General features: G+C 36.9%; 1 protein-coding gene across 1 annotated transcript; it reads right to left on the bottom strand.

Moving 5' to 3' along the window:
• Positions 1-546: 546 nt before the first annotated feature.
• LOC118730285 (olfactory receptor 6C4) lies at positions 547-1476 on the bottom strand. The gene has a single exon (XM_036458146.1). The coding sequence runs from the start codon at positions 1474-1476 to the stop codon at positions 547-549; it is 930 nt and encodes a 309-aa protein (XP_036314039.1).
• Positions 1477-11851: the final 10375 nt, after the last annotated feature.

Raw genomic sequence — 11851 nt, 5'->3', positions numbered from 1 at the left:
GATGGAAGTTATAATGACTACAGTTGGAAAATAAGTAAAAAAGGGGAGGAGAATAAAAATTATTGACACTTAGAAGCATAATCTCCAGGGCTCCAGGATGAAGAGCAATGTCAATGCTAGACTTCCTTCAAGACAATGCTGGGAATATAACTTCCTTTCTTAAACCTTCAAGTAACTCTATAGCTAATCATTGAATACCTTCATGATTTGGCCTCTCATTTTCACCTAAAATTCATATTTTCCTAGTCTCCTAAATAAGTAATATGCTTTTTCCTTATATGGCAAATCATTTCTGGAAAACAGTTAATTTCTCCAATTGTTTTCTATAAATTTTCATTCATCCTTCTCTAATAACACCATGATATTTTATTTGAAAAATAAACTCATTACACAAATTTACAGTTCATACATCTTTCTGTCACACTAGACTATAGATTTCTTGAAATTAGGAGAGATGCTTTTCATATTTTTACCTTCAAAAGCCAGTTCAGCACTTAAAATATGGTACACTCAATACATTAAAATATATCTTTTTTTTTTTTTTTTTTAAAGTTTCACAATCTTTCTGATGGTGTCCTTGAATGCCTTCTTCACTTGCTGATTCCTTAGAGTGTAAATGAAGGGGTTTAACAAGGGAGTAACCGAAGTGATCAGCACAGCTATTCCTTTGTTAAAAGCACCTACTTCTTTTGTAGAGGGATTAATGTACATAAACATGCAGCTGCCGTAAGAGAGGAGGATGACAATCAAGTGAGAGGAACAAGTGGAGAACGCCTTTGTCCTCTGCTGGGCAGAAGGGATCCTCAGAATGGTCCTAATAATATACGTATAAGAAAGGGTCACCAGTAACAGCGTAACCACTAGAGTGACAGCAGCCACGAGGATAACCACGAGTTCTAAGAGCCTTGTGTCTGAGCAGGCAAGCTCCAGGAGGGGCCCATAGTCACAGTAATAGTGATTCAGCACATTGGAGGCACAGAAATCCACCTGGCTCATCAGCAAGATTGGGGGTAAGATAGCTAGGAGCCCCCCCAGCCAGGAGCAAAACACAAGTTGTATGCAGACTCTGCTGCTCATAAGGGTCAGGTAATGCAGGGGTTTGCATATGGCCACATAGCGATCATAGGACATAGAGGCAAGGAGGTAAAACTCCGTTGCCCCAAGAAATATAGCAAAAAAATATTGAATAAAGCACCCAGCAAAGCTGATGACTTTATTTCCTGTTGTGATGCTGATCAGAAATCTGGGAATAAAAATGGACGTGAAGGAAATTTCCAAGACAGAGAAATTCCGGAGGAAGAAATACATGGGGGTCTGGAGGTGTGGGTCGACCAGTGTGAGTACGATGATGGTCAGATTTCCTAGAACACTTAGCATGTATGTGAGGAGCATAAAGGTGAATATCATGATCTGAATTTCAGGTTGGTTTGTGAGGCCAGACAGAATAAACTCAGTAAACATGGTCCTGTTTTTCATTGTTGATCTTCAGTTGATCTAAAAAATAAAAACAAAAATGAGAAAGGTGAAAACTGAATTTTCTCAGGCTGGGAGAGATAAAGCTGACTGTCACTAATAGAATCAGGTTATATATTAATTAGTACTCTCCATCTAATTGACTCAAGCCAGTGTCCCATTGGACTGGACTAGACTCTATGGGCGCCCCAGGTCTTCTGCAGAAGTGACCTTTCTCTAAGTCCTATAGTTCCTCAAGTCCACCTATTCCTGTACTCTTAACAGAATATGTTACAAAATTTTTTTTTTCAGAACAATATGTTTTGTAACCTATTCTTTCCCCCTAAAATCTTCAGGAAATCTCCACATTTAAATCACTTTTCTCTGACTCTTATTAGTCTCTCCTACTTCTGTGCTCTTGATAGAAATATCTCTATCTCATTCTGTTTTCTGTGCTTTCTTTCCCTTCCCTGGTGCATTTCCCCTTTGTTTATTTATTTTTTCTTCTCCCTGTACCACTTGATGCTTCACTGGATATCTGTCATGGATCCCCCTCTCCATTACTGTCCGCGTCTCTGATTTCCTTGTTTTGTGCACCAATGAGAATTTCCCCTCACTGATTATGCTGAAGATCTGGATATAGAATTGATTTTCTCTATACCTCCACTCCTTTTGTGGGATGAATTTGTAATAGGCCTTTAGAACTTTTAAAATCTTGGTCCAACACTATCTTATTTTATGCCATGAGCATTTTTGTCTACGTGAACAAGGCTCAGGCATCAGTAAATAATATTAATTAGCATTTTTTTACATGTTTCTCTGCCACATTCAGTGTCCTAGGAATTTATTTTGTATATATCGCCAAGAAAAGATGTCTTTAGAGAGCCACAGGCAGCATCTCGGAGTGGATTTTGTCCCAGTCTTAAAGGCTCCCCAGTGGCAAACCCAGGACCACAATTCATTATGCTTTACACTTTCCTGTCTTCTATTCTTGGGATACAGAATCAGGAAGAGGGAGATCAAAGTTTCTAACAATAAGATTCTTTTGTAAATAAATTGGTAATCCCCAAGGAAGGAAACTTTGATGGAGGCATTTTGTGTTCATCTTTAGGTTTTTCTGATTAAGAGGCAAAGACAATTCTCATGCATATAGGTTAGAAAAATCATATCCTCACAGTCATTCTTGTCAATCTCTCTATTATTCCATACAGATTTTTGAGAAACTATTAATAGGTGATGTTAAACATTTATCTGAATCCCTTACAGCCCTCCCTCCTCTGTTTGTACTAACCTGTGGTCTTTGGCAAGTACTGTGTTTTCATCCAGATTTTCACAATTGATTGAGTTCATGATCCACTTTTATGGAATAACATCAGTGACTTTAAAAACATACATCCTTGACAATCTGAATGACTGCAGAGGGCTGTTTATCTTACTGTTCCTAAGAGGTAAATCAAAGGTGAAACATGCCATGTGAATCTCTGAATTGTAGGAAATGTAACATGTTTTCTATTAACTTCCCATCCACATTCTATCATTTTCTTAATAGAAGTAACCAAGTTTGTAGAGATTAATTAGGAAGGAAATATATTACCTTTCATTCTATGAATTCAAACCAGAATAAAATCACAGTTTCTGAGGGACACAGTCCTGCACATACATAATAAAAAGGAAAAGTAAATAAGCTACCCATCTCCTAGCAATGACAGAATTAGAAGAGAGGACTTCAATAGACTGAACATTCCTTAATATTTCTGTTTTAAGAGAGATTATTGTGAAGACCTTAGAAGACAGGGTATGAACTTTGCAGAGTTTATATTAGCCAGAGTGATACAGATTTTATCTGCCTTTTTTTTTTTTTTTTTTTTTTTTTTTTTTTGAACGGGCACATGGGGATCAATTTCCTGAAGAAGCTAAAGATGCCCTGAGGACCCAAATTCAAAATGTGCAAATAGAACTCAGTTGTTGATAATTTTGAGAACAAGTTGCCAACATGTGGCTGCAAAGAGAAGTTCCTGAGAGACATGATAAGGGTTCCATGAAAATCTCTGCCACAGCCATGAGGTTTGTGGAGTTGAGAGCAATGTAGTGAGACCTCTGGGAACTGGTATGTCTGACAATGCATAGTTCCTATTATGCATTGTTCTCATTATTTTTGCCTTTAATAACCAAATTTGGCCAGTGCTCAATCTTGGTATAAATGGATGCCACTTCACAGCGGATTACAGCCATCTTAATACCAGAGAATCCTTCATTAAGATCTCCATACTAAAATCAATATTCAATATTATAGTCAATATCACTCAAATTAATATTCTACTCATCAACTAGAAAATATTTTGCTTTTATAAATTTGGCTACTATGTTTCACTCTATGCATAGTTTCACAGTCTCTCAGAAGCATTTTTCTTTACAATAAAATTTCACTTAACTCCCCATGAGATATTTCAACAGCCCTGTCAGTGCACATACCTTTACGGGCAAGATCTTAACCACATCCAACTCATTCCAGGAACACAGGTGTGACATTATATTGATAACACCAACTTGCAAGGAAATTCAAAGAATATACACACTGACAAGGGATCTACAAACAATTGTCACAGAACTTTCCAATCAGGTTGGGCCATTGAATCCTGTGAAATTTACTTCAGTAAAATTTCAGGACATTACTCATCAGCCCAAGGATGATTTATACCTGATGCAGTAAGGAACCAACGCTTCCCTTTCATCAGCACTTTCTACTTTAAAATAGACTCAATATTTACTGTTTACTTGTTCCTCATTTAAAAATTTTAAGTCCATTATATTACTAGTTTCAGGTGTATAGCATAATGATTTGGTATCTCTATATTTTGAGAAATGATTACAACAAAAAATCTAATTAACATCCTTCATTATATATAGTTACAGATTTGTTTCTTGTGATGAGAACTTTTAAAATATACTTACTTAGCAACTTTCAAATATGCAACACATCATTATTAACTACTAGAGGCCCGGGCATGGATTCATGCACTGGTGCGGTTTCTCAGCCTGGCCTGCGAGGATCAGTTTGAAACTGGAAGTCTGATATCTTCCAAGGGGTTCTGGATTGCGAAAGGGTGCAGGCCAGGCCAAGGGAGCCCACCAGTGCATGGGGCCTCTAGTATGCATATAAGATCTTTGATTGATCTCTTCCCATTTTCTACCTTCCCCTTCCCCTTCCCTCTTAGATTCATCACTCTGTTCTACGTTTCCATGCATTGAGCATCTGGTGGTCAGTGTTCATCATAGTTACCAGTCAAATGGTCAAATGGTTGGAGGGTTGAATGGTCAGATAGTTGCTTAGGCTTTTATATATATAGATAGCCATTATATTGTATATTATATATCAGGTTCTGCAAGGCAGACAACATTCTAAGACAAGGATTATTATTAAAGTTTGCAATAACTTAGTTGCCATAATCTTAGATTTAAGAATCTGGGCTACCAAGTATATATCTATATCTATATCTATATCTATATCTATATCTATATCTATATCTATATCTATATCTATATCTATATCTATCAATATATATACTTTGGTATATATATATAGTTAAACTTCACCTGAGAATATTTTACCATTGATGTTTTTTAGAGAGAGTGGAAGGGAGAGGAAGAGACACACAGAGAGAAACATTGATGTGAGGGAGAGACACATTGGTTGCCTTCCTCATACACCCCACTATGGGGCTGCAATTGAGGTATGTGCCCTTGATCGGAATTGAACCCAGGATCCTTCAGTACACAGCCAGTGCTATATTCACAGAGCCATGCTAGCAAAGGCCAAAACATACTTTTAAATAATTTTTACTTACTTATTTAATTTTATTTTTTCCCATCACCATTTATCCCTTCTATTTCCTCTTCCACCTCCATCCCCTCACCTCCTAACACCTCAATCACCCCTATCCCCCGAGTTGTATGCCTGCTCTCTATCTATGAGTCTGTCTTTATTTTACGTGGTAGTTCAGATTATTCATTAAATTCCACACGTGAGTGGAATCATATGGTACTGGTCTTTTTGACTGGATTATTTCACTTAGCATAAAGTTCTCCAGGTTCATCCATGGAACAGACTGATGAATAAAGGGTAATACTGCCTTATTTTTTTTTATGGCCAAATAGTATTCTATTGTGTAAATGTACCACAGCCATTTTATCTACATTCATCTACTGAGGAACCCTGGGGCTGCTTCCAAATCCTGGCTATTATAAAAAATGCTGCAATGAGCATTGGGGTACATATTTCTTTTGGATTAGTATTTCTGTTTTTTGTTTTTTTTTTGAATTCCCAGAAGTGAAATCATTGGGCATAAGGTAGTTCTATTTTTAACTTTTGAAGGTAACTCTACAACCAATATGATGGCATAGGTACATGCCTGTACTCACTGTCTCCCACAACCACATCAAAATTACAACTGAAACACAGAGAAACCATTATCCAGAACCTCCTTAAATCTGGCTTAATGGAAGCCCTACAACTAGAGAAGTAAATAAGAAAGCCACTGAGCCGGGTAGGAGAAGTGGAGGCATGGAATGGGCTAGTCCGGCACCCATGTGTGTCGCTTTTTTGATCAGGAGGGAGATCGCCTCTGTGGAGGCCCTCTGTGAGGAGCAAAGTGGTCCCAGCCCCACACCGGACCCCTAATCCAGGTTCCCAGAGCTGGGAAGAGAAGTCCCCATAAATACAGGCTATAAAAACCAGTGGGGATTTCAGCTCAGTGACACGGAGGCTGTTGGAGACACAGGTGTTCCTTTTAAAGGGCTTGCACATGAACTGAACTTACAAGGTCCTGCTTCCTTTGGTCTCCAGGGCCAGGGTAAGGCTCTGGCAGACCCAGACACATACAAGGAGGAATTGGATTGTCTGTATTTGGACAGGAACTTGGTGATGGATTCCTATCAGAGGGAGGTGCTGATAGATGTTATTGTTCTTATGCTGGCAGCCATTTCTGTTTATTCCCTGAGATCCTGCCCCATCCAATTTGTAGCCACACTCAATCCGTGTTCAGCAACTTTTGAATATTAATGGCCTGTTCTTCTTCAGGCTTCAGACTTTGCTAAAATCTCTCAGACAAACTGCAGCTAGGTCAGGGAGCCCCAAACCTATTATATCAATAAAAGACCCAAGACCTGGCACTAGGACCAGCCTGTCTTGTTTCAGAGCTTGGCCTTTACTGGGTACTTTCTAACCCAATAAAAATAGAAGTCTGCAGATCTCTCTGTAGCTGCTGCTAGGTGTCCCCAGACAGTGGCTGATTTTGCAATTTCCTGAATACCCAAGAGCTAGGGCACACAGAATGAGACCATACCAAATTAAAACTCTACATATTCATAAGCTACACATTGAAGAGACAGACTCAGTGAGCACCAAAGTCCCACTGAAGGAAATACACTTACTGGGTGTCTCCATAGGGTATCTCCTGCACAGTAGCTCTCCAACTATAGTTGCAGCTGGCCCCCACAGCCAATTGGCCTAGGGGTCAATTCCTCCCAGTGACATCAACAGCAATCAAGTCTCAATGACAACCAGACTGCTCACAGCCCACAAAGGGGTGCACCTGGAGCTCCCAGCTCAGGTGACTGGGAAGGCTGAGCCACTGGGACCTATAGGACACCTACTACACAAGGCCACTCTACCAACTCAAAGAGACATAGCAGCCGAGATAGGTTTGGCTCAATGGATAGAGCGTCGGCTTGGGGACTGAAGGGTCCCGGGTTCGATTCTGGTCAAGGGCATGTACCTTGGTTGCGGGCATATCCCCAGTAGGGGGTGTGCAAGAGGCAGCTGATGGATGACTTTCTCTCATCGATGTTTCTAACTATCTCTCTCCCTTCCTCTCTGTACAAAATCAATAAAAATATATATATATTTAAAAAAAAGAGAGACATAGCAGCTGTATCCCATACTTAGAAACAAACACAGGGAAGCAGATAAAATGTGGAGACAAAGAAACATGTCACAAATGAAAGAAATGGAATAAAGCAAACTACTGGATATAGAGTTCAAAATTACGGTTATAAGGTTATTCAAGAATCTTCTTGAAACCTCTAAGAGACTTAGTGAAACTTTGAAGGATCTTAGTGAGAATAAAAAAAAAGAAAGAAAGAAAAAAAAAAAAAAGGAAAGGGATCAGTCAGAAATTAAGCATGCACTGACTGAAATAAAGAATAATATAGGATTCAACAGTAGAGTAGAGGATTCCAAGAATCAAATAAAAAAATTTGAAATATGAGGAAGCAAAAAATATTAAATCAGAAGAACAAAAAGAAAAAAGAATTAAAAAATATGAAGATAGTGTAAGGAGCCTCTGGGACAACTTCAAGTTTATCAACATTCACATTATGGGAATGCCAGAAGAAGAAGAGAGAGAGAGAGAGCAAGATAATTAAAAAGTTATTTGAAAGATATTGCTAAGACATATGTCTGCTATTTTGCTGCCAATGGAGTCTTGTAGGATTCTTATGGTTTCCCATCTTACATTTAAGTCCTTTAGCCATTTTGAGTTTGTCTTTGTATATGGTGTAACTTGGTGATCTAGTTTCATTTTTTTTTTTTTGCATGTATCTGACCAAATTTCTCAGCATCACTTATAGTATTTATAAAACCTATTTGAAGAAATATTTACAGAAAACTTCCCCTACTTGGTTTTTGTTTCTTGGGAGTTTTTTGATTATTGCTTCAATTTTACTAGTTGTAATCTGTCTATGCAAATTATATGATTCTTCCTGATTTAGTTTTGGAAGGTTGTAAGTTTCTAGAAATTTATCAATTCCTTCCAGATTGTACAATTTGTTGACACATAGTTGTTCATAATATTTTCTTACAATTCTTTGTATTTCTTTGTTGTCAGTTACTTCTCTTTCATTTCTGATTTTATTTATTTGGGTTCCCCCTTTTTGTCTTGATAAGTCTGGTTAAAGGTTGACCAATTTTGTTTATCTTTTCAAAGAACCAGCTCTTGGTTCATTGATCTTTGTATTGTTGTTGTTGTTTTTCTTTCTTTCTTTCTTTCTTTCTTTCTTTCTTTCTTTCTTTCTTTCTTTCTTTATTTTTTAAAGACACTATTTAATTTATTCTGCTGTTTATTATTTCCTTCCTTTTACTGACTCTGGGCTTTGTTTGCTGTTCTTTTTCAAATTTCCATTAATGTAAAGTTAGATTATTTGAGTTTTTCTTTATTTTTGAGGTAGGGGTGTAATGTTATGAATTCCCTTCTTAGGTCTGCTTTTCCTATTTCTCACAGATTTTGGTTTGTGTTCTCGTTTTCATTTGTTTCAAGTTCTGATTTTTTCCTTGACCTCATTGTTAACACATTTATTGTTTAGTAACATGCTATTTAGTGTTCATGCCTTTGTGTGTTTTCAGTTTTCTTCTTGTGATTGGTTTAAAGTTTCATGGCATTATGGTTAGAGAAGATGCTTGATATGATTTTAATCTTCTTAAAATTATTGAGACTTGCTTGTGTTCTAAGCTTTGTGTGTGTGTGTGTGTGTGTGTGTGTGTGTGTGTGTGTTCTTAGCTTTTTCTGACTGATTTCACTTAGCATGATATTTTCCGAGATCAGACGAGAATCGGGCGCCGTAGACCAAGAGGAAGATTTCTAGCATGATATTTTCAATGTCCATCCATGTTGTCACAAATGGCAGTATTTTATTTTTTCTTATGGAGAGTAGTATTCCAATGTATATATGTAGCACATCTTCTTTATCCAATCATCTAGTGAAGAACTTTGATTGTTTCCATTTCTTGACTATTGTGAATAATAATGAAATGAACATAGGGGTGCAAATAAATGTTTTTTGCATTTTTTAGGTAGATATCCAGAAGAAAAGTTGCTGGGTCATATAGTAACTCTATTCTTAATTTTTTGAGGAACCTACATACTGTTTTCCATAGTGACTGTACCAGTCTACATTCCCACAGCAGTGAATAAGGGTTCCGGATTCTCCACAACCTCTCCCACATTTGTTACTTGTGTTGTTGGTAATAGCCATTCTAACAGGTGTGAGGTGGTATCTCATTATAGTTTTGATTTGCATTTCCCTTTTAGCTAGTGAAATTGAGCATTCATATATCTGTTGGTCTTTTGTATGTCTTCTTCACCATTTATTTTTAACATTGTATATATGGGCTTTTAATCAATATAATAAGGAAGGAAAATATAAAATCCATCCTGATTGAAAATAAAGCATTAAAATAGTTTTTATTTTCAGATGACATGAACATCATTATGAAAAATAAAGGGAAATATAAAATAGGTATTAAAACTAACAACTGAGCTTCCGACAGGAAGAAGGTACAATGTCAATGTAAAAACAGCAATTGCATTTCAATAGACTAACAATGAACAATTAGAATTTGAAAATAAAAAAGAAGTTTATATTAAAACATGAGTTACTTAGGGATAAATCTAATAAATCTGTGTCATTTTTGAATGCTTAAAACTACAAATCATTGATGGGAAATACAGAAGACCTAAATAAGTGGAGAGATGGTCCATGTTCATGGATCTGAAGACTTCATAGTGTGAAGACTAGAGTTCTCCAAAAATTTTAAACAAGCTCTCTTTTTAAGAAGAACTTGACAAGCTGCATTTACAAATTTATATGTAAAAGGGAAGGACTAGGTAAACAACAATTTAGAATAAGAATAACATTGGAGGGAGGTCTTTTATAATACTGATCCTCCATGTTCTTTATTTGTGTCAAGAATGGTGTATTTCCAGTCATCCAGATTTAAACTTTACGAATGACTTTATTTTCCTCTTATTTCATACTAATCAGTCAGTAATTATCATAATTATTTATAACTTTTATGTCTGCCCTAAACATTTTACCCAGGTAGTAAGATTTGCTTAAAGAATTTTGAAGCACAGTCTCATTTGTTTGATACAGTTTTCTTGTAAGAAAGGCTTTCTGCTTACTTTTTTACCTTTCTCAATATGTCCTGGGTCTGATGAGAGTTCTATCTCTTCACAGGGCTTGACAGACTAGGAAACAGAATATCATGTTCTGGTCATATACATGAACTCTGGATCCAGGTGACCTGGGTTTGCATCTCAGCTTTTCTGTGTATTAGTTGTGTATCTTAGGCTCTATGCCTCAATTTGCTTATTTGAATAGTAAAATGATAACGGTAGCATGTTATTATTAACAAGGGGCCCAGTGCATGAATTTGTGCACGGGTGGGATCCAGCCAGCCCAGCCTGATAGAGGTGTGGGGGCCGATTAGGGGTAGGGCCAGCAGAAGGAAGAGCCGCAGGCAGTTGGCCAGCTGGCTCCACCCCCTGGTTGAACTCCTGGTCAAAGGGGACAATTTGCATATTAGTCTTTTATTATATAGGACTAGAGGCCCAGTGCACAAATTCATGCACCAGTGGGATCCCTCCCTGTCCTGTAGGATTGGGATGAAACCGGCTCTCCAACATCCCCCGAGGGGTCCTAGATTGCGAAAGAGTGCAGGCCAGGCTGAGGGACTCCACAGCTGCATCGGGGCCAGCTGGAGGGAGACTGGGGGAGGGCTTCAGGACATGTCTGGCCCATCTCACTTAGTCCCAATTGGCCTGACCCCAGCAGCAAGCTAACCTACCGGTCAGACCATCTGCCCCCTGGTGATCAATGCTCATCATAGTGACTAGTTGAGAGGTGGACCAAATGATCAAACAATTGGTTGGACATTTAGCATATTAAGCTTTACATATATATATATATATATATATATATATATATATATATATATATATATAAAATTAAGCGTTTTATACACATATATGTATATATATGTGTATGTGTATATATATTAAGCTTTTTATACATATATATTATGCTTTTTATGCACATATATGTATATATGTATACACATATATATTAAGCTTTTTATACATATATATTAAGCTTTTTATACATATACATATATATATATTAAGCTTTTTATATATATGTATATATATACATATATATGTATAAAATGCTTAATTTTATACATATACATATATATATATATATATATATATATATATATATATATATATATATAAAAGCTTAATATGCTAAATGTCCAACCAATTGTTTGATCATTTGGTCCACCTCTCAACTAGTCACTATGATGCGCATTGATCACCAGGGGGCAGATGGTCTGACCGGTAGGTTAGCTTGCTGCTGGGGTCAGGCCAATTGGGACTAAGTGAGATGGGCCAGACATGCCCTGAAGCCAGTCTCTCTCCAGTTGGCCCCAATATATATATATATATATATACATACATATATATATATACACACAGTATATACACAGTATATACACAGTATATACACAGTATATACACAGTATATATACAGTATATATATATATATATATATATATATATAT

This window comes from Pipistrellus kuhlii, unplaced genomic scaffold (genome assembly GCF_014108245.1).
Source record: "Pipistrellus kuhlii isolate mPipKuh1 unplaced genomic scaffold, mPipKuh1.p scaffold_m20_p_3, whole genome shotgun sequence".
Lineage (NCBI taxonomy): Eukaryota > Metazoa > Chordata > Mammalia > Chiroptera > Vespertilionidae > Pipistrellus > Pipistrellus kuhlii.
The sequence above is the reverse complement of the archived record's forward strand: the minus strand, read 5'-3'. Positions and strand labels throughout refer to the sequence as shown.